This window comes from Leptodactylus fuscus, chromosome 1, assembly GCF_031893055.1.
Source record: "Leptodactylus fuscus isolate aLepFus1 chromosome 1, aLepFus1.hap2, whole genome shotgun sequence".
NCBI classification, from domain to species: Eukaryota; Metazoa; Chordata; class Amphibia; order Anura; family Leptodactylidae; genus Leptodactylus; species Leptodactylus fuscus.
The window spans coordinates 225,234,505-225,258,605 of record NC_134265.1 but is presented as its reverse complement, the minus strand read 5'-3'; the positions used below and the strand labels follow the sequence as shown (position 1 = coordinate 225,258,605).

Sequence of the window (24,101 nt, the reverse complement as noted above, 5' to 3'; positions counted from 1 at the left end):
GCTAAAGCGCTGCGGAAAGAACCGCAGTGTGAACGCATTGCAGTTATTTCCACAGCGCTTTTAAGAGAAAGTTCACAGTTTTCCTCTGCGGACTTTCTCTTAACAATATATCTATGGGAAAGCCGCCGGCTTTTCTCTAGATATAATTGACATGCTGCGATTTGGAAAGCCGCAACGGCTTTGCAAATCGCAGCGTGTCCACGCTGCGATCTTTTCCGCAAAGTGGGGATGAGATTCGCATGAATCCCATCCACTTTGCCTGCACTGTACAATGCGGCGTTTACATCCCGTGGCGTACCAGCCTTAGGCTCTGTTCCCACGGAGTAACGCGCCGCTCATTCTGACACGTAAACACGTGTCAGAGTGAGGCGCTTCAGAACAGATCCCATTGACTTCAATGGGTGCCAGCTTATGCGTGCTACCCATTGAACTCAATGGGAGGCTTTTTTTTACCTATTGCTTTAATGTGATACGCGCGTCAGGATGAGCGGCGTGTTACTCCGTGGAAACGGAGCCTTAGGCTAAGGCCCCACGGAGCATCCTACAGCAAAAAAGTGTTGCAGGACACACCGCATTGACAACACATTGTGTTTTTTCCCGCAGTGCTTTAGACAGAAAGTTCATAGTTTTCCTATGGACTTTCTGTTACAATTAAACCTATGATTTAAACCACCGGCATTTCCATATAATTGACATACTGAGATTTCAAAAAACGTGCTGGTTTTGGTAATTGCGTTGTGTCCGCACTGCAATTTTTACTGCAAAATGGGCATGGGATTCTCTAGAATCCCATCCACTTTGCCCTGACAGTAAAACAGCCCAATTTTTCCTGTGGCGTTTCCGCTGCGGGCAAATTGCACCGTTTCCATCCTGTCAGGCCCTAAAGATTTCTGCATGAAAGAGGTTAAAGACTGCGAGTGATGTGAGTTTTTACCAATTCCTTTTTGCGTTTTTTGCATGAAAAAATTATCATGTAGTTAGTCATATTTATCTGTACGAGGACAGTAGAGTCATCATGAAGCTGGAAATTTGTGTTATAGATCACTAGAATGCTGGAAGTATGGACCACAGCCAAGGGTTTGGTCCAAGAAATAAAGCCAACATCTGATCCAAATCTCACAAACCTAACCTGACTGTGTGAAGCCAGCATTAGGCTAAGGCCCCACGGGCCGTAATTGCAGCGCTAAAGCACTGCGGAAAGAACCGCAGCGTGAACGCACTGCGGTTCTTTCTGCAGCGCTTTCAACAGAAAGTTCGCAGAGTTTTCCTCTGCAGACTTTTTGTTACAATTATATCTATGGGAAAGTAACAGGCGTTTCCGTAGATATAATTGACATGCTGCAATTTGCAAAGCGATTTGCAAAGCCACATGCTGTGATCTTTTCCGCAAAATGGGAATGGGATTCACATGAATCCCATCCCCTTTGCTTGCACTGTAAAATGCCGCGATTTTTCACGCAGCGTCTCCGGTGCGGGCAAATTGTGGAGTTTACATCCCGTGGGGCCCCGGCCTTCGGCTGGTTGCAGACTGTGTGCTTCCAGCTGGCTGTGAATTAAAGGCACAGGTGGAGTACAGGAAACATGTGGATGTCCCGTTTGTGCTTCCATGGCCCATTTAAATGAATAGGAGCCATGGAACCAGGGCCGCAAAATAGAACAAGAATAGGACCCGTTGTACATTTTGCGGCCCAGACTGCCGACCCACACATGAATGGGTCAGTGTGCTAACTGGGTAAAAATATGGATAGCACACTGATCTATGCCATGGTTGTCTGCAAGAGGCCTTTACATTCTGTCTATTGTGAAACACAGCTTTTAGGCTAAGGTCCCAAGTAGCGAACTGCAGCAAAAAGTCCAATGCTTTTCACAGAAAGTCAGCTGTGGGCTTTTTTTTTTTTTTTTGTAGATTGTGAGCCCCATATAGGGCTCACAATGTACATTTATTTTGTTGCCATCACATTCAACTTTATACAGAACAAAGTATTCAATGAGAATATTTCATTCATTCAGATCTAGGATGTGTTATTTGAGTGTTCCTTTTATTTTTTTGAGCAGTATATATATATTTTAATTCTTTACTTTATAATTTTAGTGTCTGAAAAGCGGTATCTGTGTGCTGTCTGTGATCAACTACAGTCCAAACATAGCAGGTTGGAGTGCCCCACATTGTGGAAACGCAACGGATTTTGCTGCAGCTTTTTCAGCCAGTCAGGAGTGGTTTGAAAATGAATAGCGAATAAAAAGCATCTAGCATTTCCCTTATAGAATCCACTCCTCACTTTGGCTCAAAAAACTTAGCAAAAGCTGCAATACTGCATTCACAATGATTCTTGAAGAAGTCACTTTCTTTTTTCTATTAGATGGGTGTCTTGCACATGTTATGATATGATTATGTTATGAATTTCATTAGTGGTTTTGTTCTGACCCAAACTATTCATTCATTTTTAGTCCTCATTCACATCTGCATTCACATCTGCATCGGTAATTCGTTCGAGGTAGTCCGCATGGGGCCCCCCCCGAATGGACTACCGAACGCACTGGCAAGCGGTGTGCAATGGAAGCACACGAACCCCATAGACTATGATGGGGTCCATGTGCTCTCTGCGCGGTATCCGCATGGAACATGTGGACAGAAAAGTACTTAGTGATCTACTTTCATGTCCGCATGATTCATGTGGGCAACGTGCAGAAAGCACATGGACCCCATTATAGTCTATGTGGTTTGTGTGCTTTCAATGCACACCGTTCGCCAGTGCATTTGGTAATCCGTTCGGGGGGTCCTCATGCGGACTCCCCGAATGGATTAACAAACGCAGAGGTGAACCAAGCATTCAAAAGGCAGTAATTTGGCCATAGCATTTTTTCTACAGCATTTTATGTGAAAAATGGTGCAGAAAAACTGTGATGCGTATCCGAACCTAGTGTTTTTTTTATTTTTTTGCCAGCGATTTGCTGTGTGGGGCCTTGGTCTTTGCTGTCATCACTTGGATGCAAATCCTTTTTAACTGCTATAAGAACAGACCCATTTAATTTAATGGAAGTCATATGGCCATCTAAACAGACAAATACAGAACATATCTGTTTCTTTTTATTGGACTGCATTTTGTCTGTCAATAAAAATGACATGTGAATACGTATTCTCTCATTGGTTTTTCAACAGCCATGCGACGGCCATTACTCACTTGAACTAACATGTATTTCCTTAACTTAAGGTATTACCTGGTCAGTCCTTTTTTGGAGTCTGCTACACAAATTGCTCTTTGTGTAGAAATTTCTATACGCTTTCATTGGCCTGTGTGTCACACTCTGTAATGAGCTAGCATTTCCTTAGGCAATTCCTAATTATATCTGAACATGTTCAGAAAGCATTCACAAATTGGATCCTGTATTTATTGGATAAACACATTACAGTGATGTCTGTCTGTATTCCCAAAGTGCCTCTAATCTAGGCATTTCCTGTACTGCAGCTTCTGCTTATGAGCAGCTTGGCCAGGGGTTCACTCTTTCCATGTTCTGATGTCCATTACAGGGTTTGCTTAGTTATTGGATCTGAATAATGTAGCTGCCAGTAAAGCACTTTTAGGAGAACATTCATGATGATCAGTTTATCCTTTAGTTAGTTTATTTGGTTAGATATATATGTTTTAGGTCAGCAGGTGTATGTGTAAGATGTCTTATTGGCATTATAGTTATCAGCAATGTAATTATTGTAAGTATCATATTGTAAAGTGCTGAATGTTACACGTGCATATATGAATGAGATACACACATGTGCAGCTACCTTCCTACACTCTCCTCCTTGATGTGACACAAAAAGGATTTATTTTCTACCCATAGGATAGATGATAAATACCTTATTGGGGGTCTGACTGCCGATACCCCCTGGTCTCAGGATCTTTCAGGTTGTTTTCCCTCACTTCAAATTAAGGCTGTGTTAGCACAGGGGTTTTTTGACCAGATTTTGATGCGGGAAGCCGCCTCAGAATCCAGACCAAAAATACACCTCCCACGGCTAGCTGCGACTGTCACAGATAGGGCAGGTTGCTCGTGGAAAAAGGAAGTGAACGGCTCCCATTGAAGTCAATGGGAAGCGGTTTCTGAGCTGGATTCTGAGGCGGATTCCAAGTCAAAATCCAGTCCAAAAAACCCCGTGTGAACCCAGTCTTAGCCTTGTTGCAGCCAGACTGAATGCTGATGTACTTCAGCTATCCCTGGTTCTTCCATTGAAGTGAATTAGAGCACGGGTTTGTCCATTCACCAAGTGTCTGGCTGCAATCATTTTGAATTGGCAATGGAGGAAACACACCCACTGTTGTCTGGATCAGTGGGGCTTCTGAGATCAGTTATTAGCCTCTATGGACAGAGGATAAATGCTTATGGTGGTATAACCCTTGTAGGTTCGGAAGCCCCATGTTGCAAAAACGCCGCAACCAGTGCCAGGCAGCTGCTGTGAGGACAAAAAGAGATGCATGAAGGGTGGAATAGATGATCATGACAAGGACACACCTTTGCAACTGTTGAAATCACCGGTCAGATCACACATGGAATATTGTACAGTTTTAGGCACCTTTATAGAAGAAAGACAATGATGAACTACAGCAGGAACAGGGGGACGAAGGCAATTAACCCCTTCCCGCCGCAGGCATTTTTTTGTTTTGGACTTTTCACTTTCTGAAACCCATAACTTTGCATTTTTACATTCAGGGTCATATGAGGACTTAATTTTTGTAAGGAAAATTTTACTTTGTAACGGTAACATTTACTATTCTGTATGATATACTGGGAAGCTGGAAAAAATGGAAATGGGGTGGAATTGGAGAAAAACTGGGTTTGTGGGTTGATGCATTGAAGTCTTTTTTTGCCCAGCCAGATATACTTTCTAGTTATGTAATTGTTGGTTATGTCTGAAGGTTGTGATTTAAATTAATCAAATTTTTGAGGCAAATTAGTAAAAAACTTTTGGCTCTATTGTTTGTTTGTTTTTTGTTTTTTTTCTGCTGTGGCATCTGCCATATGGAAAAATATTTTCATGTTTGTAGATCAGGTGTTGTGGAATGTGGGGATGTATAATTTTTTATTTTTATTTTTTTTTTAATTTAAATATAGGGAAAGGAAGGAAGGGGTGTTGAATCTGTGTTTAGGTGTTGTTTTAAAAAATATTTTGACTTATTCCTATTTTTAGTTTTGTTTCTGCAAGCTAGATAAAATAAACCTACACTATTCAGAAAGCTTTCTTATGTTGGCACTGTTTGTACCTGATACATTGTAAGAGACACTAAAAACGGACCAGTATGATTCTCCTAATAGTAACAAAGGAGCAAAAAAAATAAATAAATCAACAGTTATCCTCAGTTAGCAGCATGAGTTATCTGTGTGTCTGATTGCCAGAGGTCCAACTGCTGGGACCCCTACTCTTCATTAGAATAGGACTTCCATGTCCTTTGTTTTTATGGACTGGCAATTGTGCATGTGCACTGTGGCTAAATTCACAGTTATAGAACTGAAAGATGACTGAGACTCTGCTATACTCATAAACATTAGGGCATTTATTTGATATTATGGTGATATTAGATGCTCTGTTTGCTTATTGGGATATTAGTTGTATGACTGTCTCATGACTTTGTAGACCTAGAATACCAATTTCAGTTATTTAACCTCTTTGTCTTTAGTATAAGAAGAACACATGCCATTGTTTTCAGCCCTCCATCTGTCCAGCTGTCAGCCGCACTCCCATCTGTTGCTGGAGAAGTAAAGGGTTCTGGTGTGACTGTCATAGTTGTTACCTACTTACTTAAAATTCTAAGTGGTTTGGGGACGTTCTTGCCTGTGCACGCCATAGTGCTTAGATGAGTAAAGAATAGCCTGTCATGATGACTATGCCTAGATATGATTTCTAATCTCCCAGAGCTAGCTCTTACAAAATGCTGGAATTATGGGTCACCAATGTCACATCAAGTGTGGACAGCTTAGTTAGAGTAAATGTTAGCTTACAGGAGATAAGAAATGGAGAGCATTGTAAATGCAGCCCTATGACAATATATTAAATTGTATTCCAGTTTTCCTGTCATAGGTATAGTATAAAAACACAAGGTCCCGTACCAAAAGTGTCTACTGAGTAGATGGCATTTTCTGACTGTTTTGGAAATCGCATTTCCGCTGCGTATATTTTTATACAATGTTTGGATGGGATTTGCTAGCAGTGACGGTAAAATGCCACATGGGGCCACAGTCAAAATTTGCATCACAACCCTAGTCACATTTTGACACAAGGTCCCGTACCAAAAGTGTCTACTGAGTAGATGGCATCAGCTTTCCAGCAGTATATAGAACTGCCTGTGCCCAATCTGATGAAAGGTCCTCTTTAAGTGAAAGTGTTGGTGGCTCTGTTTTGGAGTAAGGCTACGTCACTGCATAGTACATCACATGACAGCTCTACTCTAATAAAAGCACAGTCTACCAAATATCCTGATTAAGAAGCATACTGTGGACAAATTCCAGGTGCCAACCATGAAAGGTCATCTGGGAGCAGAGCTCTTATATAATTTATGAAGCATTGTCTGCCATTACTCACTGCTGTATTGCTAAATGTCAATGGAAATCAGGTTAGCTAACTGCATGTTCTGTCTGATTATACCCTCAGGCATTACCATATGCTTCTCTACTCTCTTTCTCCCATTATCATATTTCTTAAGTGTGTGTAATATGTCTATAATTTACAAAAGTAGGACTAAATTCTATGGTGACTAGACTCAATGATGTTGTTGCACCATTTTTTCTGGATAGGCTTAGCTTTATGCAAGCTTGAAAAAAATGAATATTAATGGTACAATGCATTCAATCCATAGTGCTCAAATGAAATATAAATATAAAATTAATAAGTTTTCTCAGCCCCTCTTGGTGCATTGAAGTACTCATAGAGATCAAGTGACTGCTATTTAGTCCCTTAAAGTGTCCTGAGTTTTGTCTCAACTTCACCTTTTTCTTAAATGACCATCAACAAAGTTTTCACAGCACTGTGATCCTAATATAAAGCACATTGTGACAGTAAGGGCCCGTGCACACGGAGTTAACATGAGCGCATTTTAGCATAATATACGTGTACAGAATACATGTGTAAAAATAACACTCCCATTGACTTCAATGAAATTTTTTACACGTTTAAAAAAACATGTTAAAATACGTACTGATAACAGTACTTTAAACCATACATTATAAATGTTTTTCCAGGTACAGATTTTCCACTAAGGAGCAGAAGCTTCATGGTACGCCTCAGATATTTACAGACTAGTATATAAGAGTTTAAAGGATGGGGATCCGACCATTGGGACCCTCTAGAATGGAGATCCCATGCCACCTTTGTGAATGATTGTGGTTGCACAGAAGCATTTGTGCCTTACTCAGCTCTTTGGTATTCCTGTAAACAGACAAATGCTGTACTTGCCTTTCATTTAGCAGTACCATAAGGGTACATTCACAACATGGAAGATAAAGAGAAATTCATTTACCACTACTGTATTCGGCGTGGTATCAGCATTCCATTCTAGATCTCCATTTCTGATCCCACAGTACTGGAATCCACAGCCAGATCGAACAAAACGCTGATTTTTTTCCCTTCCTGCTGCAATCTCTGCCTCCCTTTGATAGCAGGAGGTGTAACCAAATACTAAGGAATCTAAGATGGGCAGTTTCCATGATCCCTAGTCCTATTCTAACTCAAACATCAAAATTGAGTTTTCCACGTATTCAGTATTCTGAAACAAATATGGCACCAACAAAACTTTATCTTCAATGAGTTTCCTTGTCACTGTCTGACAGAGCATGTGTTTTATGGCAAGTGTGATCAGAGTCTTTACAGTGTTGAAGAAAGAAGCATTTTGTCTTGTGCTTTCCTCTTGTTGCTGTAGTTCTATATTTGCAAGTCAAGCATTAAAATAGGACAATTGTACAAAGAGCTTCTTATAGCATGTCATTCCAAATTTGTTTAGCCTGATGAATAAAAGCGTAAGCTGCATCTAATTAGATGCTCCACCGATTTGTAAGCCTGTGAAAATGGCTAAATATGAAATTCTGTGTTTGTTAGAAAAAATACTAAAGTAAATGCACAAGGACATTATTTGTTAGTTGTCAACAAGTTTTCAAAACATATGAGACATGAGAGCAGATAGAAATAGCTCTTGGTCTCGAGCTGTCCATAAGCTTGGGATGACTTCTCCAATTCCATCATAAACAGCTACACCTTCTGATTTTACATCTACATTTATTCTGGACTGACCGCTATTCTTCTCAACTCAACCATGCATGCTCAGCTCACTGATATTCCTCCTGACTCCATCATATACATGTGTCCTGGGACAACTATTTGTCTTTATTTTCACCCTGCACGTGCATTTTCAACAGACATCCCTCCTGACTCTGACATATACAGTAGATGCAGTCTTTCAGAAGTGAGTTAGCTACAGTAAATTTGACAGGCTAATGTTTTCCTTCTTTGCACACTTTCTTACAAGAAGTGATAACCAGGTGTACATAGGTGTAATTGTAGCACATCTTTGATGCATAGCCTGGTGTTAGACCAGTGGTAGGCAATCTTTTTTTGTACGGCGTTCCGATTTTAATTAAAAAAAACAATGAGGTCCTCGAGTGCCATTCAATAATTGTAAGTCTGACGACCACTAAACTAAAGTCATATACCACAAACAATAACATAGACGTGCTGCCACCAGATGCTTCAGGACACATGTACTAACTGCTATTTCCTGGGACGCATCTGTGCTTTCCGATTAGGGAGAGAACAATACTATATGCAATAAAGGCAGATACCCTTTAGTAGAAATAAATAAAAAAAATTGTAGTGAACTGTTAATCACTAGTGAGGATATCTAAAACTAGATTTTATTAAAATACTACACTAATAATATTAAAGCCACAATTGGTCAGATACACAAATACTCTAATAGAGGTAAAAAGTCTCGTAATAAATAACCTCATAAAGAGAATGGCTGGTTTGTACCATATATAATATACAGTCACTAGGGAGAAAGAGCATGAGCTAAATGGCCATGCATTTACACAGTAAGCAGGGTAAGCAGCCACAAGAAAATGGCTGATTACACCAGGTGGGCATGCACAGTTGACTCTGCCCGAGGTCCGATGGCAGAGCCGACTTTCGCATGTGTACAAGTTTCACTCCAGCGCCGGAAGAAGACGCATGAAGAGGCCATTCCAGAAGAAGATAGAGGCATCGCTGGAGAGTTCTCTTGCAGCATTGGGGACACCCCAGTGCTGTTTGAGCGCTGGGGACTGCCCCCAGTGCTACGAGAGAACTCATTTGCATACCGAAGAAAACCGGTTTTTCTACCGAACGGCGGCGCGGAGAAGACACCTAAAGGTAGGAGAAGAATAGTCTTTCTTAAGGCTACTCCTACGTGTTAGTCACAAAAAAATTGCGTTTTAATGATAGTATTCATTTAAGTATTGTGCCAACATATTCTACAGCATTTTATAGATATTGTCACTCACTGTACCATATAGGGCTCACAATCTTCTTATCAGTATGTCTTTGGAGTATTGGAGGAAACCCACACTGTAGGAAGAACATACAAACTCATGCCTACACCGACCCTGTTAGAAGCTGGAGTATTCATACAACCATGGAATGAACTGCGCAATACCGAGGGACAGTGGCAGTAGAGAGCAGGATGTCAGTCACCAGGATAGTTTAACTGGGAAATACAGTGAAACAACCAATCATTAAATTAAAAAGTGGTCTACCTATGGGAAAGGAGTCTTTTCATAGAAGATGGTCTGCATGCTTAGTGCTGTGAATATAATCAAATAATGACCTCTTTGATAACTCCCTCCGTCCCAATATCCAGATCAGATATCCATTCATGATGACTTTGAAAATAACACCTCAATGTTTCTCAACTTTTCAGTGCACTTTTGAGTCATTTCACTGTATATGGTAAAGCTTAAAATCTATTGCAGGAAATCTGGTCAAGATTATCAACTGTGTGAACATAGTTTAATTGCACCATAAATTTAGGGTTTGACGCATGGATTTAGCAAATCTTCCTGAGACCATTAAAAAAATAGATGAGGTTGGATAAAGACATAGGGCCATCAAATCCAGCCTACAGCAACGGTCGGCAACTCCTGGTACGCAAGCCATGACTCTCTGGAAAGGCTACTTCCTCCTCTGTGCTGTGTGTGTGCTTGATAACTAATGATTGCACCTCCTCCATTCTGTGAACCTCCACACATTGATCCAGTTAATGGATTGGTGGCGTGGCAGAACCATGTGACTGTACTCGACGCTCAGCCTCCTCTAGTTTGTAGAGCGCAATGTTACGCTATGTTCCTATAGAGCAGGTTGAGTGTGAATATAGACCTGGTCCTCCCCCACCACCAATCTATGGACTGGGCTGATGTGTCCAGGAGCCAGAGGTTCACAAAATGGTGGAAGTGCGATCATCAGTTACAAAGTGTACATGGGGGAAAAACAAACTTACTGTGTAGCGCACTAATGTGACTTTATACTCTGTTAAGGGGGCAACTAATGGAGTATCATCCTATGTTGGGGCAAAAGTAGAGCATCATATTGTGGGGGTACTAAAGAGTGTTATGCAATATACAGGGGGCACTAAGTAGCATACTGAATGGTGGGATCCTGGCATTCTACCACATAATAGAGCAGCATGCTGCACTATTTAGTGAGAATTTTTCTCTACCTGCAATGGAAGCTTCTAGTAGAGCATCTACTCCCTATACAAACACAATTTGGCTCACTTAGCTGTAATACTTAGGTAATCTATTGTGTATTTCAGCTACAAGTCCTGTTAAAATTACTTGTGTAGGGGTCGACAATCTACAGCACTTAGAACACCTCATTTTTATTTATTTTTTTTATCAACACGCTGTACAAAAAAAAGCTCTAGTCTATCCCCCAATTTCCCTATCAAAGGAAAAAAAATCCTTCCCAACTCCAAACCCGGTAATCGGTATAAAACCCTGGATCAATTTGTCTTCACCAGTATCCTAATACCATAACCTGTTAAACTTTTCAATTTATGAAAGCCCTTCTTGAATTTGCATAGTGAATACACCATCATCACATCTTGTGGCAGTGAATCCGATAGCCTCCCTAATCCTACAGTAAAAAAATCTCTGAAACTATGATGCTGGTGAAATGTTTTCTCTAAACATAGAAAATGTCACTGACCTAAAAGTGAAAAGTTAATTAGAAAGTTGTTTGTGATGTCCTTTAGTGTATTTGTACATTAGGTCTCCCTTTGCCATCATTTCTGTAAACTGAATTACACCCAAGTTTGTTAAATCTGTCGTTGTGCTTCAATCCACCCATTCTTCTAATCTTGGTCGCCCTTCTCTGCACTCTTTTCTTCAACCATGTCAAGATATTAGTGATCTGCCCATGAGCAATCTATGACTCTTTTCATGCATCTCATCATTTTGTCTGGCATTGATCACTAAAGATAAGCTTTCAGTAGCAGTCTTACTCAGTAATTTACTATATAGCACATAAGCATACATTTTTTTTCTGACCATAACCTACACGCATAACTTTACATTTGTGTACATTAAACTTAATTGACAAGTTCCAGACCATACTTAAAATATGTAACTTCCACTGTAATATGTTTTGACTACCTTACAGCATTTAGTGTCATATGCAAATACAGAAACTCTACTTGGTAAACCCTCTACCAAGTCATTTATAAAAATAATAAAAAAGGACCTAATACTGACCCTTGCGGCTCCTCATTGGTTATTGTGACCCAACGTGAGTACCTCCCCTTAAACAGCACCTTCTTTTTCCTATCACTTAGACAGTTGTGAATACAAATGCATGTTTGCCCCAGTCCAAATGTCGTCCTTTTGCATCATCCTTTTGTGGTACAGTATTGAATGCCTGTGAAAAGTCCAAATATGCCATGTTCACCACATTACTGATAAAATAGACCAATACATAGAAGCTGACCAGATTAGTCTGTCAGATCTGATTCCTCATAAACCCATGCTGATTAGGTGTTAATCATTTCCTGCAGCTACTCCATGTTAGCATCTCTTAGAAAACCTTCAGGAGATAAAGGTCAGCCATGTCAGGTGCCGCTTTGGTTTTGAATAAGGTTCGGTGAGTCTGAGCATTTCAATGTCACAATAAAGTTCCCAAAGTGCTCTTCGAAAGACTATCAAAAGTCTCTTCAATGTCTAGGGCCAGCAATGGGAAAGTCAGCCCAATATATAATGCAAACTCTTCTAATATTACTGGCAACCTGTGTCCCATGAATAAATCCTAATTGGTTAAAGTTTACCAGAGATGGGAGTAGGCTGTTCAAGGAGGAGGTGAGATATCTAGGTTAGACGTGATATGGGTCTGTAGTTGACAAAGGCAGTGCTATCCTGAAAGGGTTTGGAAATTAACATTATGGAAGTGCTCATTATGTTCTGGGGAAATTTACCCCTCTGCAGGACACAATTTCATATCTGAAACTGCTGTGTGGAAAGTATGGATTTTTATATTTTGTAATATTGGGAGAAACCATCCGGCCAAGGAGCTTTACTGTTGGGTCGTCAATGACAGTCTAGTTTCTCCAGTCAGTTCAGGGAAGAAAGTCCAATTGAAAATCAGCTCACCGTAATTCCACATGAAAAGAAACCTCCAGGGAGCCCGGCATGCAGGTGACCTTCAACCCACCATCCACAAAAGTTCAATAGTTAAATAATGCCAGCTGCATTCAAGAGGTTATAGACAGATTTCCACGGTAGAAATAAAATTTAACTTTTATTATATCTTCTCTTTAAAAAAGTTACATGGAAACTAAAAAGGGTACATCGTTAACGCTAGGCGGCGACGCGTTTCGGGAATAGTTATTCCCTTCTTCTCAGCTCAACTTCCATACCCCAAATAACTCCTTATAAATGAATAGTTAACGTAACCCCTCCTTGTCTGTTTGTATTTTGAACACTCCCCTAAAATCCATTAATCCTTACCGAGGAGTTTGTTCAATAAACAAATGTGTCAAGAGACCTGATGGAGGGAGAGGAGGAAAGATGTGATATCAGAAGGAAGGCCAGGAGTGGTCGCTAGCTGAAAAAAAAGCTAGTGGCAAGCATTGAAATGAATGGGGAGGGGGGGGGGGGGCGTTTTTGCAGGCAGATTTTGAGGATTCCGCATCAAAATCCACTGACAAAGAAACTGTGTGAACTAGCTTTTAGTAAACCATATTAATTATTCATGATTTCTGGCCCGCTTATTCCCATAAGGTATGGTTTTTTTTTTTAGTGGTCGTATTTGGAATGCTTTTGAATGCCACATTTTGTTTGTGTTCCCATCACTTTGAGGACATTCCGGAAGTTTAGGGTTTGTATCGCCCTCTACTGAACATCTTTTTAACCCTTTCATGCCTCACCCAATTTTAGTTTTTTTGCATTCACGTTTTTCTCTCTAATGAATTAATGAATTTTCCACGCTGAAAAAAAAAGCCTAGCATTGATTTCAATGGGTTCTGCTAGCTTTTTTTTTCCCACTAGCGGAATTTTGCGCTAGTGGAAAATTCCGCTAGTGGAAAAAAAAGCTATCAGAACCCATTGAAATCAATGGGAGGCTTTTTCTTCAGCTTGGAAAATTCCACACCAAATTCCTCACATTTTTCCTCCGTGTGAATAGACCCTTATGTTGTGATTATTACCTAGGTGATACACAGGTCTATTGGTTACAATTAGGTCTAGAAGTGCCCCTCCTGTATTGCTTCCTGCTCTAGTTAGGTAAGGCATTGCTTTTAATGTTTTGCCCAAAGTCTTGTTACTCTTGTTAGACCTGCAGGTTGCTGGTTCCCACTTTGTATCGGGGGTTGTTGAAGTCCCCAAGAATAATCATTTTGTTTTTAGATGACTCCTCTATTTGGTCCTTTAGTAACCATTCTACTTCCTCCATTATACTTGGAGACTTATAACAAACACCTATTAGTATTTTACGCTAGGTTCACACCTGCGTTCACGGTCTCCGTTCTATGGTTTCCGTCTTCTGGCATGCAGAAACCATAGACCGGGTCCGGCCTTGCGCGGCGGTGAGCGTTTTATGCTCTCCGCCGCGAAACCGGATTTTTTTATCCGGACACAGAGTACTGCATGTCTGACTCTGTGTCCAGATTATAAAACCCGGTTTCGCGGCGGAGAGCGCAAAACGCTCACCGCCGCTCACGGCCGGACATCTCTCTCACCCATTCAAATGAACAAATGAATGGGTGAGAGAGAGTCCTGCAGGTTTCTGTCTCCTGCCTCTGTTTTAGGCAGGAAACGGAAACCTCAAGTACGGAGAGGGCAACGCAGATGTGAACGAGCCCTTACTTTTCTCTCCCCTTATTTCCAACAATAAGGACTCAACTTGCTCATTTTCATCACTGATGTATGGGCTTTAGACAGGATTTGACATATAAACAAGCCTCTTACATATCTTTTTTCCTGAATAAACTGTACCCGTGTATAGCTCAGTCATAGCTATAATCCAGCCATGTCTCACTTATCCCCACTATACCATATTTTACTTCCAACATTATTGCTTCTAATTCTTCAATCCCATTGTTGAGGCTCCTAGCATTATTATACATGCACTTTAGTGATTCGATTCTATCGCTGTTCTGCATGGTGATACATGCTCCAATGTGCTCCAATTATTCATATTTAGACCATAAACTTATAAATAAATAAATGACAAACATATCTCTTATGGATAAAAATGCTGCAATGCATTTAATATGGGGTTAGCCAAATATATAATGAAAATAATCCAATAATAAATAATAATAATAATAATATCAATATAATAATCAAAAAATAATTACAACCAATAACCAAAAAGTCAATAAAACTAGTCCTCCCAGCTTTATCTGGGTGACTAAAATTCCCCACTAATAAAGTATTGCAACAATAAACTATGATTTCAAAAAAGAGAGTGGGTGGGAGCAGCTCCATGTCTTGACACGGCGATGACTGGCACCTCAGCTGGGTAAACGCCTCCTTCCATTTGCTGATTTTCCCGCTAGCCGCCACAGCTGTCCAATCAGCTGTTTAGAGTTGTTGCTGGGCGGAATCCACATCTGGCAGAAATCTTCCCGCCAAAACTCAGCTGACCAATCAGCTGACAGAAGCTGCTGTTGGGCAAAATATTAGAACTACATAGAAGCTGCTGATGGATTACCACAGCATGGCCTGTGACTGACCTTCAATCAACTAACGAGAATAAGGGAAGTAATCAAAGTAACCAGAACCATTTTATTAATGAGAGAAAATACCAATTAAGATATAAAATAAAACACAATTTGGAGGTGGTACGGTATCCCCATGGGCCCCCATATGTAATTCTCCTGAGGGCTCTGTCATTCGTTTATTTATGATCTAACCTCTTCCTCTGTTCCTTCCCTAGTTTCTTTGCTTATTCCCTTGTGACAACCTACATTATTTTTCCATTCTATACCATTTGTCCTGCCCCTCAATCCTCAGCTCAAACACTCCTCCAAGCTTCTAGCCATCTTCTTCCCTGTCACAGCTGCACACTCACCATTAGGGTCCATTCACACAGAGGAAAATGGTGAGGAATTTAGCTAGCAGAAAAAGGAACCCATTGAAGTCAATGAGAGGCTTTTTTTTCAGCGCTGAAATTCCACACCAAATTCCTCACCATTTTCCTCCATGTGAATAGACCCTTAAAGTGCAATCTGTCCTTACCATACAACCTGTAGCCAACACAAACCGTAACAGTTCTCCAAGAACCCAAATCCTTCTTTCTAACACCAACTCTTGAGCCACGTGTGTGTGTGTGTGTGACCCGTGGTATTTCAGAAAATATTACCTATGAAGTCCTTGCCCTAGAGGTTGTCCAGACTAAAATATAATTTTTTTAAATTTAAGCCGAGGGAGGTAAAAAAACCCCTCTCCTGTCTCCGATGCTCCGGTGTCCTCTCAGCGTGGTTCGGCTGGTCGGCTGTCTTCTTGGCGAATTCCTTGCTGGCTCCGACAGCCTGGGACACGTGTAAGGGACTTCCATCAGAAGACAACACAGCTGCAGGACCTGAGTGTGCTGGGAGACATCGGGGATAGGGGATGTGTGTGTGACTTCCTGCCTTAGTCCCTAAAATAATTCCTAGGCCCTTAAAGGGGTTGGCCGCTTTCAGACCAATATTGACAAACAAATGTACAATAAAAAGATATACAATTTTCCAATATACTTTCTGTACCAATTCCTCACAGTTTTCTAGATCTCGGCTTGCTGTCATTCATTCTGTTACTTCTAGTGGATATAACGCGGACCATGGTCATGTGATTTACGGTCCATGGTCATGTGATGAGGACACAGGTGCCGCTCGTTACAGTCACAGCACAATAATCAGACATCGGCCTGGTAACGAGCTGTGCACCTGTGTGCTGATCACATGACCATGGACCATAAATCACATGACCATGGTCAGAGTTTTATCCTCTAGAAGTAAAAAAATTAATGACAACAAGCAAAGATATAGAAAACCACGAGGAACTGATACAGAAAGTATATTGGAAAATTGTATATCTTTTTATTATACATTTGTTTGTCAATATTGTTCTGAAAGTGGCCAACCCCTTTAACTCCTAACTTTGTCATTGGTACCAATGTGCAGCATGACCACTGGGTGAACAGCCCCTCCCAGTAATCTGTCAACCAATTCACGATATGCCAAACCCAAACACCCGAAAAACAACAAACTGTTTGGTTTCATTCATCATAAAGACCAAGAAGATTCTAATAAATGTACAGTAGATTGTACGTATGGGAATTAAAAAGAATTACAGTCATGATTATTTTTTTTAAATAGAACATCTATAATATGCTAGGTACACATGGAGAAAACCGAAGAGAAATTCTTAATTTTCCACTGTTTTATTTGCGCATTGGATTTCGGTGGCGGCTTTACTCAGGGTGAATGGCCCTAATACACAGTGACTCCCGCAAGATCGAGCAGGACTCCAATTTTTCTTTTCACTACCCTTGATCAACCCTCTGCGTGATGCATTTGTCATAAAAGAAAGCAGATACTCATAAGTGTTGCTTCATGCTTCAGAATCTGTAACTTTTGCTATACAACCTAAGGTGATCACTTCCTGGCAAGGTTTCCTTATTCTGAGCACTTCTAGAACACGATTACTGTGTGAATTGTCTTTAGTCTGTCAGTACTAAACAGGTGTAAACAAAGGAAGAGGGCATGAGGATTAACCCCTTCATCCTCGCTGCCCTCACTGCTAGGTGAAAGCTTCTCGAGCTCAACCATTTAGACAGTGGTCTGCCATCTGCTGGTGAGAAAAGAACATTATACGGGAGATGTTGACATCTGACCAGCAGATGGCAGTCAACGTTATACAGACAACAGTCGGGTGATCTTATTCACAGCTTCAGTGTGTCCACATCACTTCAGGCTGGAGCTCAAAGAGCAAGTGAGGGCACAGTGTCCTGTCCTTCTGTGACCACCCCCTCTGTCCTGGTAACTAGCTATACATTGGCTCTCCACGGCTGCCCTGGACGGGGGCAGGAACAAATGGCCCCTGCTACTTTAGGAGGCTGTCTCCATGAAAGAAATCCAGCAGAGCAGGTAAGTGTGTATATACAGAATGTATGCAGAGCCATGGCTGACCTGATAGGGGCACACTATGAAAGGAGTGTGTGCCCAGACGTGCATGTTGGTCTCCAGCCAGTATCGCTGTGGTAACCCTCTCTCTCTACTCTCTGACCCAGCTGCTCTCCCTATATACTGCTGTCTGCCATCTGCTGGTGAACTGTGAGCACCTCCCGTGTAATGCTCTCCTCTTACCAGTAGATGGCAGCCTGCAGTACATGGACTGTCTATATGTAGAGCCGGAGGAGGAGAGCCGCGAGGATGAGCCTGGGAAGCGCTGCTAGAGGTGTGAGAACACAAAGGGGTGGATTAACCCTTGTCAGTGCCCTGTATCTGTCTGTGTCTCTTGTACACGCAAGCATAGACATCTTATATCTCTTGGTGTGCGTTTATATATACTATGTGCTACCTATGTAGTATATACATGCTACACTATAGTCTACATTACTCATATGTCCTCTGTATCATTCATGTTTGTAGCGTATGGCAGAAATATTTAGGATCATGTGTGCAGTATGTTTGCCATTGTTTGTTTTACCTGGCTACTGGTTGTGTGATTTTTTTTTTTTTCCTTAACTATTGATTGACCACTTACCATACAGTAGTTGTGTGAACTGTGGCTGTCACTCAATAGTTAAAGTAAAAAAGAACTGCTATGGAAATGTCACCATGTCCGCAGATGTTTCTAGGATTGGTAGCACATGGTGTGTGAAGCTCCGTCATACCTTTGTGTGCCCCTGACCACACACATACAATGAAGGATTTTCTTTAGGTTCCACATGAATGAGTAATAGAAGTGCAGCATGTTCCCTGACATGTCAGAACAGCAAGGTCTTGTATTGATGCCAGGTGACAACATGGCACTACACAGAAGGCACCAGATTCTGTGCCACTCACCGTTACTGCACTCAGTTGGTTTGTGCACATGGCAAAGCTTTTAGTGTAACCATGTTTGTATATAGAGTTTGGGCAAACTATCAGCGTGTTGACGTTCTGGTGCCGTCATATGTTCCTATAAAGTCCTTTGTATGCCACTAATTTTACATTTACTACTGCTTGTGTTCTACAGCAGGAAGCAAACAATAGCTACTGCTGCTTGGGATCTCCTACAAGGACTCCTCAGAGAATTGATATATTGGTGTCTGGACATGCTGTGTATGCTTTACTAGCACAGACTTTCTAGTTCTTGTTTCATAATGATGCTTTGTTTTTCACAGGTTTTTGGTTTGGATAAATTGCATGGCTAACCTGTTTTGTGTCATTTGGAAAGTCACCCCGACTTATATTTCTTGTGGTATTATGAAAATATATTAGTTATCATAGGTTCTGTTATTTCTTGAACAGATGCCTGACACCCCAAATTTAAAGGGATTCTATCATTAAATTTGTATTTCTTCTGCCTACCACGTCGGAGTAGCCTTAAGAAAGGCTATTCTTCTCCTACCTTTAGATGTCTTCTCCGCACTGCCGTTCGATATAAATCCCACTTTTCGTCGGTATGCAAATGTGTTCTCTTGCAGCACTGGGGGCGTCCCCAATGCTGTGAGAGAACTTTCCAGCGCCGTCTTCATCTTCTTCGTCTGGAACGGCCTCTCTTCTCGCCTTCTTCTGGAGCTGGGTTCAAACTTCTAGGCCTCAGGCAAAGCAGACTGTACATGCCTGCTCGCCACAAGAAACTGTCTTCTTACACAGTAAGTGGAAGCAGCCATTTTCTTGTGGCTGGCATGCATGAGCAGTTTGAACCCAGCGCTGGAAGGAGACGCGAAAAGAGGATGTTCCAGATGAAGATGGAGGCGGCGCTGGAGAGTTCTCTCGCAGCATTGGGGACATCCCAATGGCTGTGAGAGAACTCATTTGCATACCAACCAGGATTTCCACCAAACGGTGGCCCGGAGAAGAATAGCCTTTGTTAAGGCTATGCCGACGTGGAAGGCAGAAAAAATACAATTTTAATGACAGAATCCCTTTAATTTCTCAGGCTTTTCTATAAATGTTAATAAAAGTTGAAATATAGTATAATATATTCTTATAGACTGTATACTTCTGCACGGTGAGATTTATGCACAATAAGCTTTGGCTATGGCTGTGGAGTTGGTAGGCCAAACCTCCGATTCCTCTACTCTAATGAGCTGAACATACAGGTGTATGGCTCATTGCAGTCACAGAACATTAGTCAGACATCTGTTCTGTAATGCTGTGCACCTGTGTCCATCACATGACCATGGACTGGTTTTTATCCACTGGCATTAAAGGGATTCTACCATTAAAAAACTTTTTTTTCTAGGTTACATGTCAGAATAGCCTTTAGAAAGGCTATTCGTCTCCTACCTTTGGAAGTGATCTCCACTGCACCGTTCGTTCGAAATACCGGTTTGTACTGGTATGCTAATTAGTTCTCTCACAGCGATGGGGGCGTCCCCATTGCTGCAGAATGAATGACAGCAAACAGAGATCTAGAAAACCAAGAGGAATAGATAGAAAGTGTACTGGAATACAGTATAAGAAGGGGGGCGGGTTTACACTACAGTGTCTGTTGCTCTCATCCATCAGACCCCTCTGTTTGGCGTTTGTCTGTGTTCAGTCTCATGTAAAATACATGACTGATGCTGACTTCCGGCATGTTTTTTTTATTTTTTCTGACGAAATAGTAGAAGCTATGCATGTAGAAAATCCTCCATTGTGTTCAATGGGAATTGATGCAGATCGAGGGGACTCCATCAATGTCCTTCACTTTATTACTGATATCCATTGCTGTCATCCTATGATGGTAAGAGAAGAACGAACGTTCATAACTGAATAGTCCTTAATTTCCCATTATACAATAACATTGGTCTCTTAAGTTCTATAACTGGATAGACCCTCTAATTTTTAGTTTTTATTTTAAAGCTGGAGTTGGTACCTTTTTACCGACTCCTCAGCCCTGTTCAGCATGCATTTTATAGGGTTTTTTGGCATTACAGTATTTAGAGACCATTTTAAAAGCCAATGATCGGCTAAGCAAAGGCTAACTTAAACATGTATTTCAGATTTTTGTCCTTTGTAAATTTGTGCAGCTTTAAGCTAACAAACATGTAAACACTAACTTGTCTTTGTTTGCATTCCTTAGGATAAGACCCCATGTAGCGGGCTGCAGCAAAAAAGCGCTGTGGGAAAAACCACAGCGGCAGCACATTGTGGTTTCTCCTTTGGCCCTTTTCACAAAGTCTGCAGAGTTTTCCTCTGTAGGTTTTCTGCTTTCATCATATCTATAGGGAAACCGCTGACATTTCCGTACGTATAACTGACTAGCTGATACTTCGTCTGCGGTGATTGTAGAAGTGGGTAAATACAGGCGTGGGTAAGGTTTTAGTAGTGTGTAAAACTTATAGGATATGAAATGTAACTTTGTAGCTTGTTTTTTCTGTAATTCTGAGAATACGTGAGACTTTTGTGTTGAACGTAATTTTTATTTCAGCTGCTATACGGTGTTCTGAGAAACTGTACATAGTGTCTTTGGGACAGAGGTATTTCAAGTTAATATACTTCGATATACAACATTGTATGATTTGTTATTTTCCGCCAGTACATGTAAGTTTTGGGCACAGGATACTCTTGAGCAAGCAACATAAAGTTGTCCATGTGAGAAGCATGCTGTGGCTAAATGTATTCCTGCTACTTTCAGCGTTTGTCCTTGGGATTTATTAATGGTCATTGTAAAAGCCAACTTAAAGGGGTATTCCCACGTCGCATACTCGCCAGTCTTCGTTGCTGTAAAATCTTCTGTCTTCCTGCTTTGTTGCGTCATTGGTGGGTGGGGTTACATATGTAAAGCCAGCGGCGAGATGCCGCTGTCCCTGCGTGCACGCTCATAGATGGTGAGACCAGTCTAGCCTTCACAATGCGAATACAGACCCGGCATCCGCCTCTCTCTATTACAGCGGATGCCGGGTCTGTATTCGCATTGTGAAGGCTAGACTGGTCTCACCATCTATGAGCGTGCACGCAGGGCCAGCGGCATCTCGCTGCTGGTTTTGCATATGTGAATACAGACCGGCATCCGCTGTAATAGAGAGGCGGATGCCGGGGAGGGTTAGACGCCGGCACAGATACCTGCGACATCGCTATGCTCCTGCCCTGCATGAAGCCAGCAGGAGCGATGCTGTTATTCCGAAAACGTATTATTCTTATTTATTCTAAAACCACAATGGTTCATTGCTCATTCTACAAACACATTCTAGCACACAGAGGTACTAGGGCTAGTTTAATAGCATTTTTGGTGCTGACAGACTCCCTTTAATTGTGGGGTCAGTTAGGAAAAAACACATACTGTGACGAAGGTTTATTAGTGATTTACAGTGTAAACTTAGACAAGTAGTCTGAAAGTGTTCCAGATTTTTCATAGTGGCTGATGCTGGATGTTAAATTTTGGGGTGATCTTTACTGTTTACTCCACTCTTTAGTTGACTTTTTCCTGAGAAAACACGCCCTCATATGTAGCAAGTTGAAAAGATTTAGGGTATGTTCACACAGAGTTTTTTGGATCAGATTCCGATCCAAAAAACGGGCAGCCATTGATTTCAATGGGAGCTGTCTTTTTGGTCAGGGTTTTGAGGCGGATACGGCCTGAAAACCCTGACCAAAAAACCCTGTGTGAACTTGCCCTTAGCCTAAACTGGGTGTGCTATGTTTATGCCAATGGCCAACTGAGTGTGCCCTTTCTAGTTTGGGCTGATTTTCAAAAACTGATCATAGTTTGGAAGACAGAGGTCTTCCATCAGTTATTGGGAATAGTTGTTCATGCCAATTTTTTTTTTTAAACCGTTGTTGGCCAAAATCGCCCATGGCCCTGGTATGGCCAACTATAGCATACTCTTGCATTGCCACTAAACAGACAATAAATGAAATTGCTGTAGCGTTGATTAGGATTTGTTACAACCCGATTGTAATCTTAACTTTTTTAAAAAAAATTTTTTATTTTAACAGGCCGAAAGGTATGTTTGGGTTAATAACACGTCCGCACACTCACAGAATGTTGCTAAGGCGAAATATGAATTCTTATTTGGGGAGCCCAAGTCCACGACAGATGACAAAGCGCCAGGTAAGCATTTGTGCCATTTTATATACTAGACAGTAAGATTTGATTCTACATAGAGAACATGTCTATTTTCCCATCTATTCAGCATGAATTCATTAGTTTGTTCCTCACTGAACAGAATTTTTGTCACATTTGTTTATTTTTTACTTTTATACCTTTTCATAGTATTCTCATATATAACTTATTTTCTGTTTAAAACGGTACATTTGTGTAATTTCTACTCATATATTTTAATAAATTCACTCAAATAAAGTGTTAAAGGGCTTCCCCATTTTTTCTCACATAGCAATGCTATGACTAAGGGATAGTGCTTCCCGAAACTCCTCAGTGTTCCTGCTACTTGCGTTGATTTTGTACAGTGGATTTTATCGCTATTCAACATTAAAGGATCGTGGTTTACCTCACAGAGTGCTGAACGTCTGTTTGCTTTGAGTGCCTACAGCTGGTCCCTGCTGCATGTCCATGCACCTTGAGTGCACCTGGGTGAGCTGACTGCTTTGACTCTTAATATTTTATATGCAATGGTCACATGTCACTGTTTATATGGGACTTGGTCAAACTCTGTTATTTGTCAATATCACATGAATAAAAGTGACATTTGTATGTTGTATGTGTCCACTCTAATGTTGATGTTCTTTTAGCTTTGTTGTAGAGGAGTCTGGGTGTCAACTCATGTGATCTGTGCATTATTATACGGTATATTTAATGCATCTCAATGCAGCTCTGTAAGGGCTGCTTTCTAAATTGATATTACACTTCCGCTGTGTGATCATGGTATAACTTTGGTCTTTAATAGACTGGATTTTGTCTTGGGGTTGGTTTACGTCTGCGTTGGTATTCCGTCCGGGGGAGACACATAGGAACCCCCCGAAAGGAATACCAAATGCAATTGCAGATCCCCATAGACTATAATGGGGTCCGTGTGCTTGACACCAGATCTCCGCACAGAACATGCGGACAGGAAAGTAGTTCACAATCTACTTTCCTGTCCGCATGATTTGTGCGGACAGCGCGCGGCAAGCACACGGACTCCATTTTAGTCTATGGGGTCCGTGTGCTTTTACTGCACAACGCTTGCAATTGCGTTTGATGTTCCATTTGGAGGGGTCCCCATACGGACTCCCCGAATGGATACCAAGCGCAGATGTGAATGAAGGGTCAAGGGGGTTTTCTGTGCTTTTTGAGCCACCGACCAATCAAGTGTTCTCAGTAGTCACCAGTGCTGGAACTACACGGTAGATGCAGACAGTTGTGTCCACTATATACAGGTTACTGTATATCAACTCCTATTCGTTTGAATGGACTGATGAAAAAGAATGCTGTCCTCCACTTTCTTCCTTAGTCTCATAGACTTTGTATGGAGTGGC

The 24,101-nt window shown here is 41.3% G+C and overlaps 1 protein-coding gene across 2 annotated transcripts in view; it reads left to right on the top strand.

The window, feature by feature from the left end:
* The window catches only part of PSD3 (pleckstrin and Sec7 domain containing 3), a 396,137-nt gene that overhangs the window by 66,820 nt on the left and 305,216 nt on the right, over nucleotides 1-24,101 (top strand). Inside the window, exons 1-2 of one of the 2 annotated variants that reach the window (XM_075283717.1) lie at nucleotides 17,426-17,636; nucleotides 22,623-22,737. In XM_075283717.1, coding sequence (XP_075139818.1) covers nucleotides 17,583-17,636; nucleotides 22,623-22,737 — 169 coding nt within the window. In that variant the 5' untranslated portion in view covers nucleotides 17,426-17,582. Of the gene's footprint in view, nucleotides 1-17,425; nucleotides 17,637-22,622; nucleotides 22,738-24,101 lie in introns of those variants that run through there. The other variant, XM_075283716.1, reaches the window with a different exon arrangement.